Source organism: Nicotiana sylvestris, chromosome 6 (assembly GCF_000393655.2).
Source record: "Nicotiana sylvestris chromosome 6, ASM39365v2, whole genome shotgun sequence".
NCBI classification, from domain to species: domain Eukaryota; kingdom Viridiplantae; phylum Streptophyta; class Magnoliopsida; order Solanales; family Solanaceae; genus Nicotiana; species Nicotiana sylvestris.
Window position 1 is genome coordinate 50,573,080 of NC_091062.1, and position 23,534 is coordinate 50,596,613.

At 35.3% G+C, this 23,534-nt stretch overlaps 1 protein-coding gene and 1 long non-coding RNA gene across 2 annotated transcripts; one reads left to right on the forward strand and one right to left on the reverse strand.

Annotated features, from left to right (window-relative positions):
* Positions 1–8,206: 8,206 nt before the first annotated feature.
* Positions 8,207–9,818, forward strand: LOC138870590 (uncharacterized). The gene is made up of 2 exons (XM_070148411.1): positions 8,207–8,829; positions 8,915–9,818. Exons 1-2 carry the CDS (start codon positions 8,207–8,209, stop codon positions 9,816–9,818), a joined length of 1,527 nt encoding a protein of 508 aa, XP_070004512.1.
* Positions 9,819–11,475: 1,657 nt separating this feature from the next.
* LOC104225301 (uncharacterized) lies at positions 11,476–14,934 on the reverse strand. Its single transcript, XR_710559.2, has 2 exons — positions 14,446–14,934; positions 11,476–11,792 (listed from the first exon to the last, which is right to left on the reverse strand). It is a non-coding gene; the product is annotated as an uncharacterized lncRNA (long non-coding RNA).
* Positions 14,935–23,534: the final 8,600 nt, after the last annotated feature.

The window sequence follows — 23,534 nt, forward strand, 5'->3', positions numbered from 1 at the left end:
TTATTCGGTATCATTTTTTTGTGTGTGAGGAAAACTAATAAGGAAATAGTCTAAAAAAACGTCATCTAATTCACAGTGGCTTACTACAATACGATGTTGAGAATACCTATACCCACAATATTCTTTGGGATTGTTACGTACATTGCTACACAAATTTGGAGTAGTGTTTTTGTAATTGCCAATACCATTTACAGTGGTACTGCTTCACCCTATGAGGTATATAGAAGCATCTTTTTGCAAAAAAACAGCAAATTTTGTAATCATTTTTCTCAACCCTTCTAAGTTTTTTTTCCCTCTCGAGTGTGGCTTATAGAAAAGGCATTAATTGCTCATACATTGCATAATACCCCTTCACACATCAGTGAAAAGCTTATAGAAAAGGCATTAATTGCTCAACCCTAACCAAAATTTAATTGAATGACGAGATTTTCAGGATCTGTTATTCTAACAGTGGTGAGTGAAGCAAGGAGTTATATTGTCCTGAATATATTCGCTGTAACTTTGTAGTTTGTATTTGAGACAGCGGAACTTGACATTTTCTTATATCAAGTTAGCCCTTCGAAAATAATACCTATAAGGCAATAATACCTATAAGACAAAGCTAGCACAACATGTGTGATCTTCTCTGTTCATGCAGATCTTCGACGCTGCTACTATCTCCTCCATCTATGTTTTGGGCTAAATTGTGAGTGCTATCTATTTTTGCTGCAATCGACTTACAAAAAATATATATATATATTGAGAAGAATGAAATCAAATATATATTTGTCAACAGTTCTGTGGATCGTCATTCTACAGCATACTTTTACTTTATTGCATTTTTGAAGTCATTATAGGCAATATACTTCCTACATGCTGCGTTAAAATAAAAACAGAACGTGTCCTAAACGTAATATAAGTATTTCCTTTTGACCAAACAAAGTTCTTAATTAATTAAACAAAATCCACCAGAAATAAATTTGTAAGTACCAGTTACGTTGGCGAAAGAAGTTCAAGAGCATTTTTTTTACACTAAAATTTTCAGAGTGTGGGAGATGTGTCTTTCAAGTGCCCTCAAAACTGAAGACTGAAGAGAGACCTCTCTCTTTTGTAGTAGTCGAAGGTCCTTTAGGTTAGGTTTTACTTCACCAAAAATCTGTTAGAAAAATTAGCAGAATATTGGACGAAATAATTAGGCTTTGATAGTATAGTCACTGTCCTTAAGGAATTTAAGCGTCCCAATTTCGTTGCTGCAGGGATTATGGCAGAATTCCTCCATAATTCTACAAAACTTCTAAAATTTGAGTTTCAGCAATTAACTCGAATTTCTCACAAGAACAGAATATTTGTGAGTTGTAGAAAATAAGTAGAAGAGAAAGCGATGAAAGTGTCAGGTGATTTCGTTTTGGAGGTGATATAGGTATTTATAATACCTCTAGGAGTCTGTTGGAATTAACAGACTCATCTCTTCATAACAGGCACCTTTTAAAACCAATAGTCACCTTCTTTTGAATTTAAAAGAAAGCTGTTAAAAACGTTTTCTGAAATTAAAAGGCAAAATATATTTAATTAATTAAATAATAGGTGACTAAAATATTAATTCCGGACTACTTAATTGGCCCAAAGACCAATTGTCCCAAGTGCCCAATTTTGACTATTAATAATATAGTCAAATTCCAATTTCCCTCCAAAACACCCTAAAAAATATTCAAACTATATAAGACAAAGAGGTGTTTTTAAACACCTTTTCCTTTCTTTCTTTTTCAACGAGGGACAAAACAACCTCTTCACAATTACTTCCAGCAATCAAACACTAACTAATCTAACAAAATCTATCCAAAAAGGAGAAAAGGACTGTCCTTTTCGCCAATTTCAGGCACAAAAAGGAGAGAGTATTTTTACTCTATGCGTGTTCTAAAACAGTAAAAGCTAAACAACTATGTACCATGTCACACCTCCTTTTTTACGAGGGATAACGGTGACAAGTGGGCCGGTCCGGGCGGGCCAAGTGGGCCGGAACAAATGGATCCAATCTCGTTTCCGAGCCGGGGCCAAACGGTCTTTTTGTAGGAACCGATCCGGGACCGGGCCCACGAACTCATGTTCCCGGGCTAAATGGTCCGGGCTCGCGGGCTAAGTGGGCTCAATGGATAATTTGTTTTTAAAAAAAAAACTTAAATAGAAATTAGAGACAAAAAGATGTTAAAAAAAATATCTAAGGCAATGCCTTGTAAATTTTATTATAGAATTGTGACCTAAATTTTTAATTCAAATTTAAAGTCTAAAGACAAAAATATTGTAATGTCACGACCCAAAATTCACTAAGGTTCGTGATGGCGCGGGACACCGCTGTCAGGCAAGCCAACCAAAATACTCAATTAAATTCTCGTTTTAAAAATTTTGAAAACTATGAGTTTCCTTCAATTTTAATAGAAAAAGGGTAATCATTTCAAATTAAATATAAATGTTAAGAAGTTAATACAAGATACCCCATAATCATCCTAGAACTCGGTGTCACAAATGCATGAGCATTTACTAGGGAATGAAATAAAATACAGTATGTCCGGAATACAAAGAGGACAGAGATGAAAATACAGTACAATACTCTGAAGGAGACTCTGCTGGCTGCGGGTCGTCTCGACAAATGGAACTCACCTAAGTCTCCATATCAACCATGTCGTTGTGCCACTAAGCCACTAGCCACACATGAACCTGTGCAACAAAAATGCACAGCAAGTGTAGTATGAGCACGAAAACAACGTGTACCCAGTGAATATCCCGTATAATCTCGAAGAAGTAGAGACGAGAGGTCGACTTCGACACTTACTAGTGGTCCAATAGTAATATGTTATTAATACGAATAATCATGGATTTATTAAGAACGGCAGTAAATTCAAATAAGTCACAAAACATGTAAATGTTCCTTTTTATATTAAAAAGTCTATGAATTCATGATCTATTAATTATCAATTTATCTCAAGTCAGGGAGAGCAAATGTCAATATCTATAAATCCTAAGGCAAGCAATACAAGCATGCACAAATCATGTCGAGGTCGTACGGCCCGATCCAACAATATTTAAATTGTGCATTGCCAGAGGGTCGAATGGCGCGAACCATAGATGCATCTATTTAATCTACCAAGGTGTTCGGCCCGTTCCACAATAGATAAACACATTCAAACAGTTAAATCAATAATTCATCAAGGAGTAAATATTCAGGAAAAAGACATGTTTCTCTTTTAAAAGTCAAGAAATGATATCGAGCCTTTCAGAAATTCATTTAAACGTTCGATATGTTTTAAGCATTTTTAAGTTTGTCAACAAGGTTGCAAGTATTACAAGTAAGCATGTTTTTGGGCCCTAAACTACAAATTCTAGGTCTTTCTTCAAAAATCCCAAATTTCTACAAATTTCCTTGGCAAATCCACATCAAACCTTGTATTTAGCTTGTAATGAATAGGAACAACTTACCTTGACATAGATGGCGAAAATCTCCACTTGAAGCTCTCAAAAAATCGACCCCCATGAAAGATTTGAGATAAAAATGAGCCAAAACCCCTTTTAAAACACTTCATTGCTCAGGCGACCCTTCTATGAGATCACATTTCCCTGACCGCGATCGTATAAGCCAAATCCCAGCGGCCTCCAAGATGCACTATGTGTAGCACACTCTTCCCCGCGATCGCATAAGCCAAAAATCCAGCAGCCCCTAAAATGCACTATGCGATCGCACTTCTCTCCATGTGATCGCATAGAGTAAAAATCTGCTACACCAATTACCCACAAGGCTAAAAATGCCCGTTGAGCATCCGAAACACACCCGAGGCCCCCGGGACCTCAACCAAACCTACCAACCTCCAAATTTTCACTATGCGATCGCACTCCTCTCCATGCGATCGCATAGAGCAAAAATCTGCTGCACTAACACCAGAAACCCAGCAATCACCCACAAGGCTAAAAATGCCCGTTGAGCATCCGAAACACACCCGAGGCCCCCGGAACCTCAACCAAACCTACCAACCAGTCCCATAAATTAACACGGACCTGCTCGAGGCCTCAAATCACATCAAACAACATCGAAATCATGAATCACCCTCCAATTCAAGCTTAATGAACTCTAGAATTTCAAACTTCTACATTCGATGTCGAAACCTACCAAATCACGTCTGATTGACCTCAAATTTTGCGCACACGTCATATTTCATATTACGGACCTACTCCAACTTCTAGAATCGGATTCTGACCCCGATATCAAAAAGTCCACTTCCGATCAAACTTCTCAAAAACCTTCAAATTTCTATCTATAGCCAAATGACTCCAAAATGACCCACGGACCTCTGAATTCACTTCTGATCACGCTCCCAACACCAGAATCATCATACGGAGCTATTCCCAGACTCGGAATCCCAAACAGACATTGATAACACTGAAATACACTTCAACCCAAACTTATGAAATTCTTCCAAAAATCCTAACTTCTAAATAGGTGTCGAAATGTTCCCGGGTCTTCCAAACCCTGATCCGAACGTACGTCCAAGTCCGTAATCATCATACGAACCTGCTAGAACCTTCGAATCCCGATTCCGAGGTTGTTTACTCAAAAATCCACTCTTAGTTAATTCTTTCAACTTAAAACTCCCGAAATGAGAATTCTCTTTCCAAATCAACTCCGAACTTCCCGAAATTCAATTCCGACCATGCGTACAAATCATAATATCTGAAGTGAAGCCGCTCATGGCCTCAAACTGCTGAACGACGTGCTAGAGCTTAAAATGACCGGTCGGGTCGTAACATGTAAAGAGATTTTCAAAGCAATGCCTTGTAATTTTATTATAGCATTAAAATAATATTGCAATATCTTTCTTAGTCTTCCTCCCCCCTATGGAATGAGCACAACAAAGTGTTAATACCACCATTGAGAAGAAAAAGAAACTAATCAAGATGTGCCAAAATACAAGTTATTAAAAATACATACTAATTTTTGTTCATACAACTTACATGGTATATCTTACAAACTTCATAAATCCTTCAAGGTCCGGAGGAATTTTTGTTAGTGGTGGCGGAAAAGTTGCTTGGTCATCGCCACTTCCGGGCATAGTAGCATCCTCCGCAAGTTCAGCTAGCATTTCTTCGTAAGCTTCGTCTTCCTCTGGTTGTGATTCAGCAAGGCCACAATTTCTTCTTTCCGAACGGATCCAATCTTTGAAACATACTAATTTTACCAAGCTCTCCCTCATAGACGCTCTATAATCAAAGAGTTGAAGCCTTGCTTGACTGAAAGCGCTCTCCGATACCACTGTTGAAACTTGAATAGTTAAAATGTCTCGGGCTATCCTTGAAAGAATCGAAAAGTATTTTTCTTTGTCTTTCTACCATTTCAAAAGATTAAATGAGCTGTCGGGATTAACTTCCTCAATTCCCTGCGACAAATAAACTTCAAGCTCATTTAGTTGTGAAATATTACTACTACTAGAACCTTGAGAACCCCTAAACCCCTGCCCAAGCATTAAGTACTCTTACTCCCGCAATTCTTTTAGATGATTGAGAATCAGAAGAAGAAGGAGTTGAAACATTTGGTCTAGCTTTATTTAATGCAACTTGATAAGCATTATAAGTAGTTTGAGCATTTATTCTAATTGAGGTTATTGCTTCCGAAAGTTGAGACAACTTATCATCTTCAAGTGCTAAACCATTATAAACAGTTTCATACCAAAATTGAGGACCTCCTAATTTTATACAAGTATTTAACAAAGCAACAACACCATAAATAGGGGAAATAGGAAAAAAGTATTTTTTAAACTTTTTTCTCATAGGATCAATAACAAGTTTATAAGTTTTCCCACCCTTTGAAAAATGAGTAAACAAATTAGCAAGTTCTACAATATAAACTAAACAGTTAGAAATAGTAGGATAATATTATCTAGAAAATTCATTTGTAACAATATAAATTTTTTCTAAAAAGTCAACAAGCATTTTAATATTAGCTCAATCCTCATTCGTATGGTGCTCATCATCATCACTTATATGTTCATTAAACGTTGAGTTTATGAGGTTTCTATATTCATATGCAACGACCAAACTTTCATATATGTAATTCCATCTAGTTAGACAAGGTTTAGGAACCTTTCTTTCTCTTAGGCCACATTCATCACATCTTTTAAAATATTCTCTAAGTCTACTTCTACGGTTTGAATAAAAAAGTCAGTTAAGAGCCATTTTAACCTTTTTAATTTCAATATCTAAAATCCTCATATCATCACCCATAATTAAATGGTAAATATGACAAATACATCTACCATGAAAAATGTTACTAAATGCAGGACTTAGCGTAGCGGTAAGCAATCCTATAACATTTGTGTTACTAGTAGCATTATCCATTGAAACTGACATTATTTTATCACTAATGCAAAAATATCTGTAAATATCCATAGTTGTACTAGCAATAAACTGCCCTGTGTGACGTGAATTAATTATTCTATAAGCAATAATACGTTTTTGCATTATACAATCCTCATCAATCCAATGATTGGTAACAGTAAGGTAATCACAGTCATTGTCGCTTCTACCAATATCAGTTATAATAGCAACACAGCAATTTATATGAGAAATAAATAGCTCAAAAATTATTCATATTCATGTTTGTATTGACAAATATCGCTCTTTACGGTTGTGCGAGGAAAACCTTTATAAGTAGGATTAAAAAAATTTCTAATATAATGAACAAAGTTAGGGTCAAAAGGAAAACTATAAGATAAGCACATAACAGTTACCATTTTTGTCAATTCTTCCCTATCTGTTTTTGGATCATAATATAAAATACCACTGGTAACAGTGTTAATTCCCGGTTGAAATTGATTTGAACTGGTACTAGGGTTAGCCTGACTAGGAATAGGTACACTTTTCTCCTCGGTCAAAGCTTTGAGACGCGGATATCTGACTCTATCTTGAAGGTGCTTCAATATGTGTCTAGCCAAAGTTCCTGTAATCCCCCACCCCACCCCCACCCCACGATCCAAAATATTTAAAAGATAACTCTGTGCCACAAGTTTTACATTTAGCCTTATTTTTTGAAATTAATTGAGTAAAAAATGGCCAAACAGGAGATGTTTCCGTCTATTTGGTAGGTTGTCTAGAAAAAGTAGGGGCAGTAACAGGAGTATCAGATGGGACATCAGTTGGATTAGCAGGGTTATCACCAGTTGGGTTAACATCAGGAGCAGGACTAGTGGGTGTATCATCATCCCGTTAAGTTTCATCAAAATTAATTTCTCCATCATCATTTTCATCAATAGTTGGATTGGAATAAAGAGCATTCATTAATTCATGGTCTAATTGTTCACCAGCTACAATATTATGGCAAAATTGACTCTCAGTAAATTGTAATAAACTATTATCGCTATCAAGAATAGCAGGTGTAGGGAGAATATGAGATTTGTTGGGGGAGCCGAGGACAGTGGAGGAGAAACAGAGTGACCACTAGATTCGCCACTCTTGGATTTTCTCTTATTTTTACCAAATTTTTTTTAAGGAAGTCATCATAATTAATCAAGAAATAGAAAATAAATAAAACAAACAAAACTATAATATTAAAACTTAAATTCGTCAATTCACCAACTTCACAATTTTTTACAAATTATAACAATAAAGTAAGCAATAGTAGCAATTATAGAAGAAAATTAGAGAGAGATTGTGAATTTTGTAAGAAAAATGAAAGAATGAGGGGGTATTTATAGTTGAAAATAGGGAAAAAGTGTAATTATAAAAACTTTGGGGTTAAAATTAAGTTTGGGGGGGGGGGGGGAGGTGGGGTTAAATGGATATTTTCTAAATAGCCAACGGCTATTTTGTGACTGCCAATGACTGTTTTTAAAATTCCACAACGACCAGTTTTTTTTGAAATTTGACCTTTTGGCCTGCCAGGGACTGATCCGGTCCCGATCCCACATGGTCTCGATCCTAGCGATCCCAAGCTATTGAACTGGCCCAAAAGCCCGAACCAGGCCCACGAATACTGGTTCTACCAGTCCTAGCCCATTGGCCCGCCGATTTCCAGACCCGGACCGACCCACTTGCCACAATTACCAAGGGATAAGAAGTTTTTTATGAGATGAATCAAGTCCAATCCTTATCTCTACAAAATCCATCATCTAGCTTTAAAGCGGTCTTACTGGCAGATAAGCAATCCAGTCTCATAAGTATACAAACTGCAGGAATCTTTCCCACACAAATGGATCTACTACAGTCTACTCAACTATCTTTGCGTGGAAAAGAGAAAGTAGATGAGGAATACCATGTTACCCTATCAACTGAAGATCTGCAGAGGATCTGTCACCCTTCGAAATTTTCAGTCATCATTAAACTCCTTGGCAAGAGAATCCTACATCAGTACCTAAAAAGGAAAATTCAAGAATTATGGAAACCCATTGAAAATTTCCCAATAATTGACCTTAGTGCAGATTACTATATTGTAAAGTTCAATAAAGAAGAAAATATGGTAAAAGATCTGCATCAAGGCCCTTGGTTTGTGAATGACCATTTTCTACCTGTTCAAAGATGGGAACCCAATTTTGTAGCTAATGAATCGAACCCAATATTCTCAGTCGTTTGGGTTCGACTACCACAACTTCCTACTGAGTTCTATGACGGCATTATCCTAGAGAAGATCCGGAATAAAATTGGTCGTCTTCTTAAAATTGATGCTTGCACATCATCGACTCTTAGAGGTCGATATGCAAGACTATGTGTTGAAATACCCATGGAGCATCCAGTTAAATCATTCATTTACATTGAGTCTCATAAGCAAAATATACTATATGAAGGGGAAAGATTCTTATGTAAGAACTGTGGAAGGTTAGGACACACAATCTATTATGTCTCAAAACCAGTATCTACGCAGAGGAATACAGTACAAGCTGATATGCAATCAATTACTCAGACAACAAATAGTGATGAGTGGCAAAGTGTATCCTTTCCCGAGAAAGAAGCAATCTTTCACACATCCAAAGTCGGCTCCAAATAATGCTTCACCGTCACCAGGTATAAATGTTCGGATTTTTTATGCTACAACTAGTAAGTATCTTAATACCCAGAAACTCAAATACGTGAATAAAGAGTCTTTATTAGCTCCTGACACAGACAAGAAGCAATCTCATATTTCATCAAATAAGGCTATTACTCCTGGCTCAAATCTTTCTCAAGCCAAAAACAAATTTCCTGATCACTTTAATCAGCCTATGGTTTTAGAAAATACCACTTCTAAAATGAATAAAAAGAATTGTAAAAATAATTTAACTACCCAATGCATGCAACAGGACACGTTAGACCCTATGGAGCTAAACGTGGAGCCTCCACAAGATTGTAATATCACTGGCATACATCCATTAGAGAGAAATATAGAAATAGGAAATGATATGGATAATAATCCTAGTTGCACAAATACAACGAACTCTTACACTACTCTTACTATTACTACCACTTCTAATCAATCCTTAATTTCTCAAAGCTTCAATCCTTCCAATAATTCTGCCAAGACCGCTATCGACACTAATAATCAAGATCACTTGTTCTCAGCAGAGTTTCTAAATAGCCAACTAGCTAATGAAGTTGTACAAGTGGAGAAGCGTGTGCCATTAGGCTCTATAATAATTGATTTGCCTCTTTCCCCTTCTACAATGCCCACTTCCTCAAGTGATCCTTACATTATAAATTTCAATACTCTGTGCAATACTGATAATACTAATTTTCCTACGGATGAGACACTAGCTCATACAAATTCTGAGGCAACAAAGAAACCAAGCCTAAAAGAATCATGCACCAACGAATGTCAATCCCTATCATAATGCTCCAGAACAAAGAGAAAAAGTAGTAGAGAGAGGAGAAGGGATATCACCACCAATCAGGGAGTTGAGGGTAGAATTTTCAAGCCCAAACGAAGTCATAGTACTGTCACACCTCCTTTTTACCTACACCCCGGTAAAGGGTAGTATATAAGGGAGTTTTTCCAATTAAAGGACAATCGAAACGGGATTTATTGTTAAAAGATTTAGAGTCGCCACTTGGGATAATTTAGGGTGTCCCAAGTCACCGGTTCAAATCCCGAGTCAAGGAAAAGGTTGACTTTGTATTACAGTCCGCGAACCAGAAATCTGAGTAAGGAATTCTGTTAACCCGGGAGAAGGTGTTAGGCATTCCCGAGTTCCGTGGTTCTAGCACGGTCGCTCAACTGTTATATTCGCTTAATTATATGCTTTTAATACATGTTTTAGCCTATGGTTCAATTTTAACTTGTTAACCGCTTTTATTCATTTTTAAAAGAAAATTGCAACGTTATTAAAACACGCCTCGAACCACGTCACATAAATGCACCCGTGGCTTTCGACATATTTTAACATTGTTGAGATTTGAATTTGGGTCACATAAATGCGCACCCGAATTTAAGAAGGTAATATTACTAAACTAACGCGCCTAAAGCAATTACATGTTTTTAACTTTGCGAGGGCCATGCAAATTTACTAAATGGCACACCTTGAATTTCTAAAATTTAAAAGAAGAAACCAAACGAGGGCCAGGCATTTGAGATTTGTTTGGCTTGGCGCGCCCCAAATTATTCTACTTGGAAGGTCTCTAAACTAATTAGAAATTCCCTACATGGCTTATGTTAATTTTAAAGCAAGTGGGGTTAAATTCAGCTCTTAAGCGAACTAATGTTTTAAAGAACAAAAGTTGCCTCGTTTGGGCCCAGTGCGAGCCCAACAGCGTGATAGGGCTATCCCGGCTTAAATTCTTGAGGCCACTTACACTGGCCCAACTGATGAAGCTAGCAATTTCAACTCAAGTGGACTTATGGTCCAAAATCCACAAAGAGGCCCAAATCATAGAACCAAACGCCCATACACGCGAAAGGAAAAATAGGCTTGCCTGAAGCCCAAAAGAACAGACGCATCACTGTACCCCTTAGAGTTATTGAGCCACACGCTATAGTCCAATTTCGTGATCCAAATTATTCCCATCACAATCATAACCACAATGCTTCAAAATATTCCAAAAATACTAAACTAGAATTGATTATCCTTAAGCATGATCAAAATGCATTTTGATGTCAAAACAAATTTGTAATGAGGGTATTATCCTATGATGACTTATTCATTATCACCTTGTTACCCAAAAATTAATACTCTCCCTTAACTTTTAAACAAACATTATTGCATGGTTTGGATTTCAGGCATAAACGAAACAATCTCTAACACGAATTCCAATTGAAAGATGGTACCTCACTCTATACTTGTTATTTCAGTAAGCTTAACAGTAATGAATACCAAAGCACAAACTAACTTCAAGTTTGACTGAAACAAATATAAACATGCATGAATTAATTAAACCCTCTAACATCACAATTTCGAAAATCCAGATTCAAAACATGCTATACCATATTCAGTACCAAAACTTCTTCATACCCAGATCCTAATTCCAAACTACAGAAAAACAAACAAACTAAGATATTCAAGCAGTCAGTCCTTGTAAAATGTTTAACAATCCATTTACATAGCCAAAATCCAAATGTTTTTTCTAAATGGCCAAAAAACAAACTTAAGTCATTGAGCATGGATGAACGACTTAACATATTCGAAAGAAAAGATGATGATCTACTTCATAACAGGGAAATTAAAGGTGTAAAACGCAAAAGCTAATAGAATTTTAACATTTAAACAGGATTTCTATTCAAATTCCAGCTTAGATCTCCAACTTTATGTACAGGTTCAATCTGGTTCTAACTTGTAGCACCTCATTTGTTAGCAAATGGTATGAGGAAATACCTGGGAAAACAAAATAAGAGGAAAGCAGGGAATCAACAACAGTAAAACAGTGTCAAGCAGTAGAAATCAGCTCAAACCAAGCTTGAATGCCCAAGTTTAAAACTCAAAACAACCCCAGGAGCTTAAAAAAACCTCATACGCTAATCGCAGGAATGCTAAAACCATTTTCAACTCAAATAAGCCAGAGATTTGATTCAGAACTTGGAAAACTTCAAAATCACCAAATAAAATTCAATGGAACAGTGTCTCGCTAAAGTTTTCAGTCACTTTTTTTGTATTTTTCTGATTTTTTCTATTCACTCCTCTATGAAACAGTAAATTTGTGTCGTTTTCTATATTTTTGGATTTTCAGCTCTTGGCTAGCTCTTGGGTCTCTTAGCTCTTAAAGATCTGACTTGAGCTCTAAGTAACAATACCTTTATAGGCAAGCTACTAGGGCAGCCTTAAAGAGTTCAAAATTGCACTTAAAACCTTCTGAAATTTTCATTTGTGCTTAGGAGTCCTCAATGTACAATCTAGAAATTCAGAATAACTCCAACCCCAACTTTCTAGAAGCTTCCCTGGTCAGTTACACCTAGATTCTCTACCCCAATTTCCCCAAATTACCCTCTAAACCTCTGAAAATTACCTTTGGACTCAAATGGGTCATGGGTCTAATTTGACCCAATTTTTAAACCAAAGTGAGTCGGACTCTGACCCAAGCCCAACCTCACAAGATCAAGAGCCCAAACAGCCTCAATTGGCATTTGCCCTACTATCGAATTACAACCCACAAGAGCACATACTGACAATTTGCGAGAAGTTAGCCTAAATGACTTACTAATCTATCATTAACCCAAACTAACCATTTTAGGTTACATAGCTTACTGCTTATTAAGAAAACGACATCATTTGCTCATGCATGTCTCAAAGAAATTCTGGGACAAAATGAAAAGAAGAGATGAAGAGAACAGAGCATGGGAAAAGAACACTGAAGGAAAGATTAAACCAAAAAACAAAATGAAAGATACCTATTACAGTTCGGACCAAGAAGCGATAAGCGTGAATCTTCAAATCTTCGAGTTTCCAGTCAAATATGATATTAATCGCATGTTCTCGTAGAGAACAGACGAATAAAATCATATTAAACACGAATCATCTGCAGAATCTCGATTGGGGTTCTAGGGTTCGACTTTGATCTAAAATTCGAAGAGTTCTGGGTGATTTGAGGGAAAAGGATTAGGGATTGGGGCAGAGGAGGTGAAGGAGGTTTTGTAGTGTAGATTTGGGGTTGAACAGAGGTGGCGCCGCCACCGGAGAGAACAAGGCGGCGCTAGGGTTTCTCCTTTGATTTGAAATTCGAGGGGTTTCGAATAGATTTGAAAGAAAAGAAGTGAGGATTCGGAAAGGGGAGGTGAAGGGGAGTCTGGGGTGTTGATCTGGTGTTGATTGGGACCGGCGCCGCCGGCCTGAGGCGGTGGGATTTCAGGGCGGCATTAGGGTTTTGGGTAAGGGGTTCCGTGGTTCGAGCACGATCGCTTAAACTATTAAAATTGGCCTAATTATATGATTTACTACATGTTTCAAACCTATTGTGCATTTTTAGTTTTATAACCGCTTTTATTTATTTAACCGCTTTTTAGGATTTATGGAATTATTTCTTGAACAAGTTACGATTGTCGTACACTTGTCGTTTTGGAACACACCGCAAATCACGCTACATGAAATGGACCCGCGATTCGCGACATGTTTATTTTATTAAAGTTCAAAGTTGTTATGGTCGAGTCGCATGAAATGCACACCCGAATTGGGGATTACGTATCGTGACCATGTCAGGGGAGCCGTACCCATAGTCACGATGATTTATTTACTAATCGCGCCTAAAGCAAACTACGATTATCCAAAAGCTTGATCACATGAAAAGGTTCTCAAGAAAAGCTAACTGGAAAGACATGCTACAAATGATTAAAAATAATTTAGTACATCACCAAATCTACAATTTTATAACCTTGCATTGTGAACAAGACCATTGGTTATAGAAACTCACGTTATCTAACCTTAATCAAAAGGAACTTTATAAAGAAATGAAACAGGTCTCATTCCCGGCTAGTAGGAGCTGGGGTGCGAAGACTTAAAGGGAAATTCACGTTGAAACAAACGAAAACCAGCAAGAAAAGACTTTAAACATTTTGCCAAATCAACATATCAAATACTAGATTTTAACTAGATAGTTCAAAAGAAAAGAAAGCAATCTCAACGTGATTCATTCACGATAATACTCCAACAGATTTGATATTACAATAACACTTTAAGCGCTTAAGAGATTTAAAAGTTGGAATTGAGACATAATTTAAAAGTCGATAAATTGATATATTTGTCAATAAGAGATCTAGTGGAGAAAAGTAATTGTGCCAAGCATGGAATGCAATCTCGATGGAGGACAAGAATATTTACTCTGCCACTTGGAATAGGCCCATGGAAATATATGGGCCAGCAGTGGTAATATTTCAGCAAATATATATGCTACTAAAAATATAATTGGCCTTGGAAAATCCTCCTGAGAACAAAGGCCCCCATAAAGGCAAATTGCATCACATGGATTCGGATGCGTCAAGCGTTTTTTACCAAGGACAATCTAATGAATGGAGGATTCAAACTAAGCAATAGATGTTACCTCCGTCAGAATGTGTAAGTGCGAGAGCTTTTTGCAACGTAACAAAAGAAACTTGGAATATGTTCCTGAACCCTTTTGGCTTGCAGTTGGTCACAACATGGAATGAATGAAACCTTCAGCAGCTGGACTCTTTGGAAAGTTCAGAAGGACAAGAGGAAACTGTGGCAGTCCATCCGCAGCTATTATATTGAAAAAAAAAAAAAAGAATAGAAGATGCTTCGAAGGAGAAGCAACCTTAATCTCCGCTTCCATATCTATGTGTCTTTTGGATCTGGTTTCCGGCGGGTTCGGTGGTGAGGGAGTTGGTTGGTTGGTTGGTGTGAGGTGAAGAAGAAGGAGCAGCTGATGCAATTTTTTCAGTGTAGAAGGGGGTCCCTTTCGATCTTTTTGCGCTGAAGAACAGGGGTCTCTTTTTTCTTTTTGATTTTTTGCTGTATCCCTTAGGTCTCTTGTTTGAACGGAGAAGAAGACCAAATCTGATTTTGGGGCGGGGGGGGTTTAGTCCCTGCGGCGGATCTTTGATGCCTAGGCGTCAAAGGGACGATAATCATTGGATTAGAAGCAAATAGATGGTTAGGATTAAATCTTGTAGTTAAGTGGATTAATGGGTTGGAAAGAATGAGCTAAGGGTAATTGGGTTGGACCATATCTTTTGGGTTTGAACTCAAGCTAAAAAGATCAAATAATACAATGTATCTATAAAAATGTAAAAATCACTTTAAATTAAAATAAATTAATATAAAACTAAATATTACGAGTGAAACTAATTTTTTTTGTATTTTCAAATATTATAATACTATAAATATAAATATATTATAAAATAAAGACTATAAAGTAAACACAAGTATAGAGAGAAACTGATATATTATTCGAATTCAAACTGATGTACATAATGAACTGAAATCTCTTCTATTTATAGAAGAAAGGAAGCTGATGTGTAAGCTGCAACTATACCAGATATGGATAATCTTCTACTGAGAGCAATATTTATCCATAACGGAGTACTGAAAGGATAAGCTTATTATACCTCATATGGATAATCTTCTATCGGGGGTAATGTTTATCCATAACTGGGTACTGAAAGGATAAGCTTATTATACCCGGTATGGATAATCTTCTACCGGGATAGTATTTATCCATAACTGGGTACTGAAAGGAAAAGCTTATTATACCCGGTATGGATAATCTTCTACCGGGGGTAATGCTTATCCATAACCGGGTATCGAAGTGATAAGCTTATTTCCAATAGAGTACTTAAATAGATAAACATATTTACGGTGGAGTCCCATATGGATAAGCTTCTTCAGGAAGCTTATTTACAACGGAATACTAAATGAACATTCATAATATAATATATTTATAACAAAATATACTAATTGACTTTAACCTAAAGATGAAAAATATTTTTTGTAATTTTTATTTTTTCGTGATAAAAGTAAAGTAAAAGAGTCAACACTATTTAGAATAGCGATACTAAACCTAAATTAAATATTTACGCTAAAATGTGTAAAATTTTGGGGAAGGTCAAAAATTACATGTCTACAGTAGGACTACATTAACATCCTATACCCTAGCCTCTATCCTTAATCATGTGATGCAATTTACTTTACTACCCGAAAAAATATTGAAATAAATTGATAAAATTTAAAGAAATTTTATTTGGGGTACAGTAGACCAAAAGAAAAAGCTCCATCTTCTAAATTGGAGTACTATTACTACTAATAAAACCAACGGTGGATTAGGAATAAAGAAAGCTAAATCAAAAAATCTATCACTTTTGACTGGGCTTTCTTGGAGACTACTTAATTCTCCAAATATCGTAAAAATGGCGTGTAATAGCCACTAATTAAGAGGGTCTTTAATTTTTATCCACTGATTATAATGCTCAGCAAAAATAGCCACTACTAATAGGAAAAAGATAGTTTTACCCTTTCTTCAATTCTTATATTCCCAAACCCTTGTTTTATTCATTCAGAAGGGAAAATTTGAGAGCAAATATTTCAAGGCAAGTTTCTTGTGTTCTCAGCATCAGTATCATCCTCGCATGCAAACGAGCTGCAGTTAATCTTTCTCCTTCTTCATTTTCTCTGTCATCTTCTCTGCATCGAACGATCGAACTGGTAATTTTTTTTCTTTTATGTATTTTTGTTTTTGTATATGTGTAATCACGATCAATGTTGTGTCAAGTATGTGTGAAATTTCAAAAACGATCATTATAAGTTGATTCAGTGTCGGAGAAGTAGTGTATTTTTGTGATGTTGTTATTCAGAACTTTTTGGTATTGAAATGTGAAATGTGTTTGTGATTCAATCAATATATTTGATTATGTAAGGACATTTCATAAAACTAGTCGTAGGAATTCATAAGCTAACTGTGTTTATGAATTTTTAGTTAACTGTGTTCATAAAAGATAAGGACCAAACGACATTAACTTGAAACTTGAAGTTAAGGACCAAGTGTCCTTAACTTTGGAACTTGGAAGTTGAAGTTCAGGACCAAGTGTCCTCAACTTTTCAACTTGAAACTATAAGTTAAGGACTACCTCTTCTTACCTTTTTAACTTGTAACTCTAAGTTAAGGACCAAGTATCCTTAGCTTTTAAACTTGAAACTATAAGTTAAGGACTGCATATTCTTATCTCTTTAACTTGTAACTCTAAGTCAAGGACCAAGTGTCCTTAACTTTTGAACTTGTAATTCAAAGTTAAGGACCATATGTCTTTTAGTTTTGAACTTGAAACTTGAAGTTCAGGACCAAGTGTCCTTAACTTTTCAACATGAAACTATAAGTTAAGGACTGCTTGTCCTTAACTTTTCAACATGAAACTTGAAGTTAAGGACCAAGTGTCCTTAACTTTTGAACTCCAAATTTGAAGTTCAGGACCTATTGTCCTTAACTTTTCAACTTGAAACTAAGTTAAGGACTGCTTGTCCTTAACTTTTTTACTTGAAACTTGAAGTTAAGGACCAAGTCCCTCCAATTTACTGTAAGTCCTAATCTTTATTTTCTTTTTCCTTCTTTGTAGTGTGATAATGGAAGGAGATCGTGTGTTCGATTTTGATGTTTGGCGTAATTTTATGATCTATTGGAAAGGAGATTTACAGTATAAGGAAACAATCAAAAGTTTTTTGTCAAACAGGCAGTGGAAGAAGTTGATGGATGGTATTTTCGGAAACTTTTTTCGATTACAAAGTGTGAAGTTCTGTGGTAAACTTATTCACTGTGTATTGCTTTCAGAAATTGGAAATAATGACCCTGATTCAATGACATTCAAGATTTTTGACCGTGAAATTAAATTTACACATGATGCATTTCATATAATTACTGGTTTGAAGTGTTATTCCTCACCAGACATCAAAGGTTTACATGAAAAAGAGAATAGGCTTTCGAAAGTTTATTTTCCCGGAAAGGATAGAGTTGAGTTGGGTGATTTGTTTAATTTTACTACTAGTCACCCACATTGTACAGCTGCATCATTTGTAGGCAGCGATGATGATGTTATGAAGTTGGCAATAATTTATTTTGTTGAATCTGTTTTGATGGGCAAGCGGAAGAATAGGAATGTGTTCGAGCAGATAATGAAAATTGTAGACGATGATGAACTCTGCTCTTCTTTCAACTAGGGCTCTCTTTCTTATGAAACTTTATTAAAATCATTGAAGAGTTGTTTGAAGCCGAATGAGAATGAGAATGAAAAAGAGAAAGACAAAAATAAAAACAAAGATAAAGACAAGGATAGCTACACTATACTTGGCTTTCCTTTTGCCTTTTGTGTTTGGATTATGGAAGTAATTCCTACTTTCCAGGAAAAACAATTTGTGAACTTCCAAGAATCTGGTTATCCTCGAATGTTATGTTATTCGGAAATGAAATCTCCATAATATGATTCTCTGTGTAAAAATACTTCCATAATAAAAATGTAAGTTAATCTAATTACTAGCTTTTTTTTTTGTTTATTTGTTTTAGTTCTGAAAACTTATGTTTATTTTTTGTTATATTATAGTTGTATAAGTTGATCGAGGTGTCACCATTTATTCCTGTTGAAGAAGATATAGATCATATTAGTGTGGAAGAGCCAATTTCTCAAGATCAAAGCTCAATGCCTTCTTCCACACAATTTGATGAAGTCATGCTTAAGGAAATTGTTAAAGTAGGTTTTCTGCCTTTGAATAGCATTAGTTTTTTATTTGATTATTTTTGCTTACGAGACTTTTTTGTTTTTATGTTTTTTGATTCAGAGATTATCAGAGAGTTTTAAGAAGGATCTGCAAGCTAAAGTTACTAGAATAAATCAGAAAATAGTTGTATCAGAAAAAAAGATTGAGAATGAAATCTTGGTAATATCATTAATTTCAGTTAGTCTAAGTTCAAGACTTTGTGTCCTTAACATTTTAACTTAAAACTATAAGTTAAGGACTGTCTGTCCTTAACTTTTGAACTTAATACTTGAAGTTTAGGACCAAGTTTCCTTAACTTTTGAACTTAAAACTTGAAGTTTAGGACCAAGTGTCCTTAACTTTTGAACTTACAACTTGAAGTTTAGGACCAAGTGTCCTTAATTTTTGAACTTGTTACTCTAAGTTAAGGATTGCTTGTCCTTAACTTCTTTACTTGTAACTTGAAGTTTAGGACTACCTGTTCCTAACTTTCTAACTTAGTTTCTTTCTCAGAATTTAAAGAAAAGTCTAGGATCAAAGCTTTATACTTTGTTGAAGATTTATGTGAAACCTGATGAAAGGAACATAGAGAGAGAATCTAGTGTTCCAATTACTAAAGATGGAGTTGATGATCATTGTCGTGGTACAGAGCCTACTGTTACAATCAACAAAGATGCAGGTGGTGATGAACGTGATGATATGGATGTGCATGCAGAAGTTCAGTATGAAAGCGATTTTAGAGATGCACATCTAGATGATGAAACTGAGAACGTCACTGATATTGGTAAAGGTTAGATATAGATTTTGAATTTTTTTCATTAAAATTTATATTCAATAGCGCAATACATATAAACTTTTTTGTAATTACAAATATTTATAGAATCTATTGATGGAGTGGAAGTTGAAGATGTAGTAGAATGTCAAGACCAGGAAAATCCAAAAAAGACAGGAGTAACAGGAAAAATTTGTAAATGTGGATTGCAATCTCAGGAGGATTTAGAAAGTCCATTGGGAACAAGTGTCAGTGAGATTGTATGTAAATGCTTAGAAGGAACATATGATCTGTCTACACCTCTGTCATATAAAGAGAAATTTGGAGTTCAAACTTGTGCCAATCAAGGTTAGATGAAATTTTCATTATATATTGAATGTTAGTTTTAGTGAATTATTAGAATGGGTATTAATTGCAAATGTTACAGAATCTTTTGAAGCTGCAAGGGAAGAAGCTAGAGTGGAGTATCAAGAGAAAAGTGGAGTACAATCTCAAGACGTAGAAAATACCGAAGGAACAAGCAGAAGTGAGATTGTTTCCAAATGCATAGATGGAACATGTGATCTCTCTACACCTCCCTCTCTTACCGACAATATTGGAACCCAAGAAAATGCTAGTGAATATAATGATTTAATTGGGATGATCTTGACTATTGCAAACAGTTAGATAGTGTTTTTTTTAATTTTATACATGTTTGTTTTAATCAAAGATTAGTAACAAGTACTAATTGTGTTAGCTCTTGTAAATATTTTGTAGAAATTGTGAACTTGCAACTGAAGAACATGGAGAACAATTGCAAGATAAAGAAAATGTGCACTTGGAAGATAAAGAAAATGATGCAAGCAATATGTTAGCTGAATTGTCTGTTGAAAAAATACAAGAAGGCAGTGTGAAGAAGATAGGTATTGATTGTGTCCTAAATATTATACTCATAATTGAAATGTTGTCTCTTTATTTGACGACTTGCAGGAAATTTATATATATATATATATATATATATATATATATATATATATATATATATATAGTGTTACTTGCAGAGGAAAACAATGATGAAGCTCTTAACCAATATACGAGGGAAAGAAAGAGAGATAGTATTGGTTATGATGGTCCGTCATTTTCTATTCTTACTCATACTCCTCCAAGTACACAAATGAGCATTGATGGGGGTTTGTCTATAGATGTTGAAGGAAATGTTGAAGAAGAGCTTGATCGAGGTAAAAGGAACAAGAAGCTTAGTTGGCAGTTGAAATCTCCTTTTGATCAGGAAAGAAAAACAGGAACATCAATGGCAGACAATCAAAATACTCCCAAGAGTTCAGGCTGGATAAAATCAACATATACGCGTAGGTGTATTTTTCATTATGCCACAGATGATGCAAAATTATTGGACAAATTCATTGTGTGGTTGGGCAAGGAGAAAAGGAGAGGTCGCAAAAAAGAGTAAGTCCCTTAATGTATTTCAATATTGATATTGAAATTGCTAAAGTTAAGTGTCCTTAACTTCTGTGATTGTAAGCCTAAATTTAGGACCAAGTGTCCTTAACTTTTGAATTTGAAAATCAAAGTTAAGGAGCAAATGTCCTTAACTTTTCAACTTGGAAATCAATGTTTAAGACTAAATGTCCTGATCTTTTGAACTTGTAAGTCAAAGTTCAGGACCATGTGTACTTAACTTTCGAACCTGTAATTCAAGTTAAGGATTGCGTGTCCTTAACTTTTGAACTTGATACTCAAAGTTAAGGACAGACAGTCCTTAACTTTTGAACTTTTAACTCAAAGTTAAGGACAAAGTGTCCTGAACTTTTAAACTTATAAGTCTAAGTTCAGGACCATGTGTTCTTAACTTTTGAACTTGAAACTCAAACTTCAGGACCGAGTGTCCTTAGATTTTGAACCTGTAATTCAAATTTAAGGACTGCATGTCTTTAATTTTTCAACTTGAAAGTCTAAGTTCAGGACTAACTTCTAACTTTGATATTTTCAACATTTTCAGGGGACAAACTGATATATATGCTGATGATAATGGTGTGAGAAAGAATCCATACAAATTGTATCATCAAAAATTCAGTAGCAAAATGTTCTTCCATGAGCTTTCAGATAGTAGCTTTGTACTTGATAATAAGGTTAGATAATTCGCAAGACATTTATTTTCTTTATTCTTAATTTATTATTTTTTAATTATTTTATGACTGATGGATTTGTTTTATTTTTTGCCTTTTTATGAAGCATATTGACATTGCCCTATATTATCTGAGAAAGAAGGAGTGCTACCACCCTCGCGACCATCCTTTTCGTTGCATAACTACTGATATTCTTTTTGATAACTATATGGTGCTTGTGTATAAAAAAATTAGTGAAGATGTTACTGATGACTTTTGGTGTGCTGGTGAAAATCAGTTATTTCTGACACCATATGTGTGGGGGGACAGTGGTAGATGTGGAATTGTTTGGACAGAGGTTGACAAAATCTTTTTTCCATGTGGGCTTCCTTCAGAAGATAATAATGTTATGACACACTTTCTTTTTGGGATATTGGACTTGAATTAGAAAAAGATTGATGTATACGATTCCATATATAGTGAGCCATATGAGGCAGGAATGAATCACATGGAAATGTATGCACGCATGATCCCCCACTTGCTAAAGTTCTCTCAGTTTGACAAACATCACAAGTCTTTTGGAAATGCCTTCAACAAATTTGATATTCAGTGGCAAAGAACACCACAACAAACTGGACCGTACGTGTTGTTATTTGTTATATTATTTATATATATTTTAGATTTATTGTTTAATTCACTGTATATCTTACATTTTTCTTAGGACTGATTATGGTGCATTCCTGATCAAATATGTGGAGTTGTTGATGATTGGAAATGATGTGGAGAAATTCCAACCTGAAGACATAAAAGACTTTAGAAAAGAACTTGCCGCAAATCTTTGGACACATGGTGAGTGAAAAATAAATTCTGGTTATGATACACCACCAGAAAATGTTGGCGATGATTATGAGAGTGAAAATGAAACTTGCTGTCCAAAGGAGTTATAGTTTAGTTGTAAAGAAAGTTAGTTGTGGTTGATCTTTTGTATAAAATTTCTATAAAGAATCCATATGAATTCTGCATGTTCAGAAAACTTCTGAAATATTCTATAAATTCCTCAAAAGGCACTTATATTTTGTTTGCGTAGCATAATTTTTTGTCACAACTACGCAAAATTATAATTTCAGAAGTAATATCAAGGCATTATGTTATTAAATTCTTTGTTTCTCTCAAGTGTTGATTTGTCCATTGAGTTTGTTAGTATTAGTTCATGACTAAGTGTAATTGAACTTCAAATTCAAAGTTAAGGACCAAGTGTCCTTAACTTTTGAACTTGGAACACAAAGTTAAGGACTGCCTGTCCTGAACTTTTGAACGTGTAATTCAAACTTAAGGACTGCCTGTCCTTAACTTTTGAACCTGCATGTCAAACTTAAGGACTCCTGTCCTTAACTTTTGTAAAGTTAAGGATAAACAGTCCTTAACCTTTGAACTTTGAACTCAAAGTTAAGGACGGTCTGTCCTTAACTTTTGAACGTGTAATTCAAACTTAAGGACTGTCTGTCCATAACTTTTTAACCTGCAAGTCAAACTTAAGGACTCTTGTCCTTAACTTTTGAACTTGAAACACAAAGTTAAGGACAGACAATCCTTAAGTTTTGAACTTTGAACTATAAGTTAAGGACTGCATGTCCTTAACTTTTGAACTTGAAACTCAAAGTTAAGGACAGACAGTCCTTAAGTTTTGAACTTTGAACTATAAGTTAAGGACTACTTGTCCTTAACTTTTGAACTTTGAACACAAAGTTAAGGACTGCATGTCCTTAACTTTTGAACATGTAATTCAAACTTAAGGATAGTCTGTCCTTAACTTTTGAACTTGTATGTCAAACTTAAGGACCCCTGTCCTTAACTTTTGTAAAGTTAAGGACAGATAGTCCTTAACCTTTGAACTTTGAACTCAAAGTTAAGGATTGCATGTCCTTAACTTTTGAACGTGTAATTCAAACTTAAGGACTGTGAACTTGAAACTCAAAGTTAAGGACATACAGTCCTTAAGTTTTGAACTTTGAACTATAAGTTAAGGACTGCTTGTCTTTAACTTTTGAACTTGTAACT

What these genes read in the sequence shown, in the direction of transcription:
- LOC138870590 (XM_070148411.1), top strand. Translation starts at nt 8,207, where the DNA reads ATGGATCTACTACAGTCTACTCAACTATCTTTGCGTGGAAAAGAGAAA. An exon ending in TTATGTAAGAACTGTGGAAG is followed by an intron (nt 8,830 to 8,914) that starts GTTAGGACACAC and finishes TCAATTACTCAG; the next exon opens with ACAACAAATAGTGATGAGTG.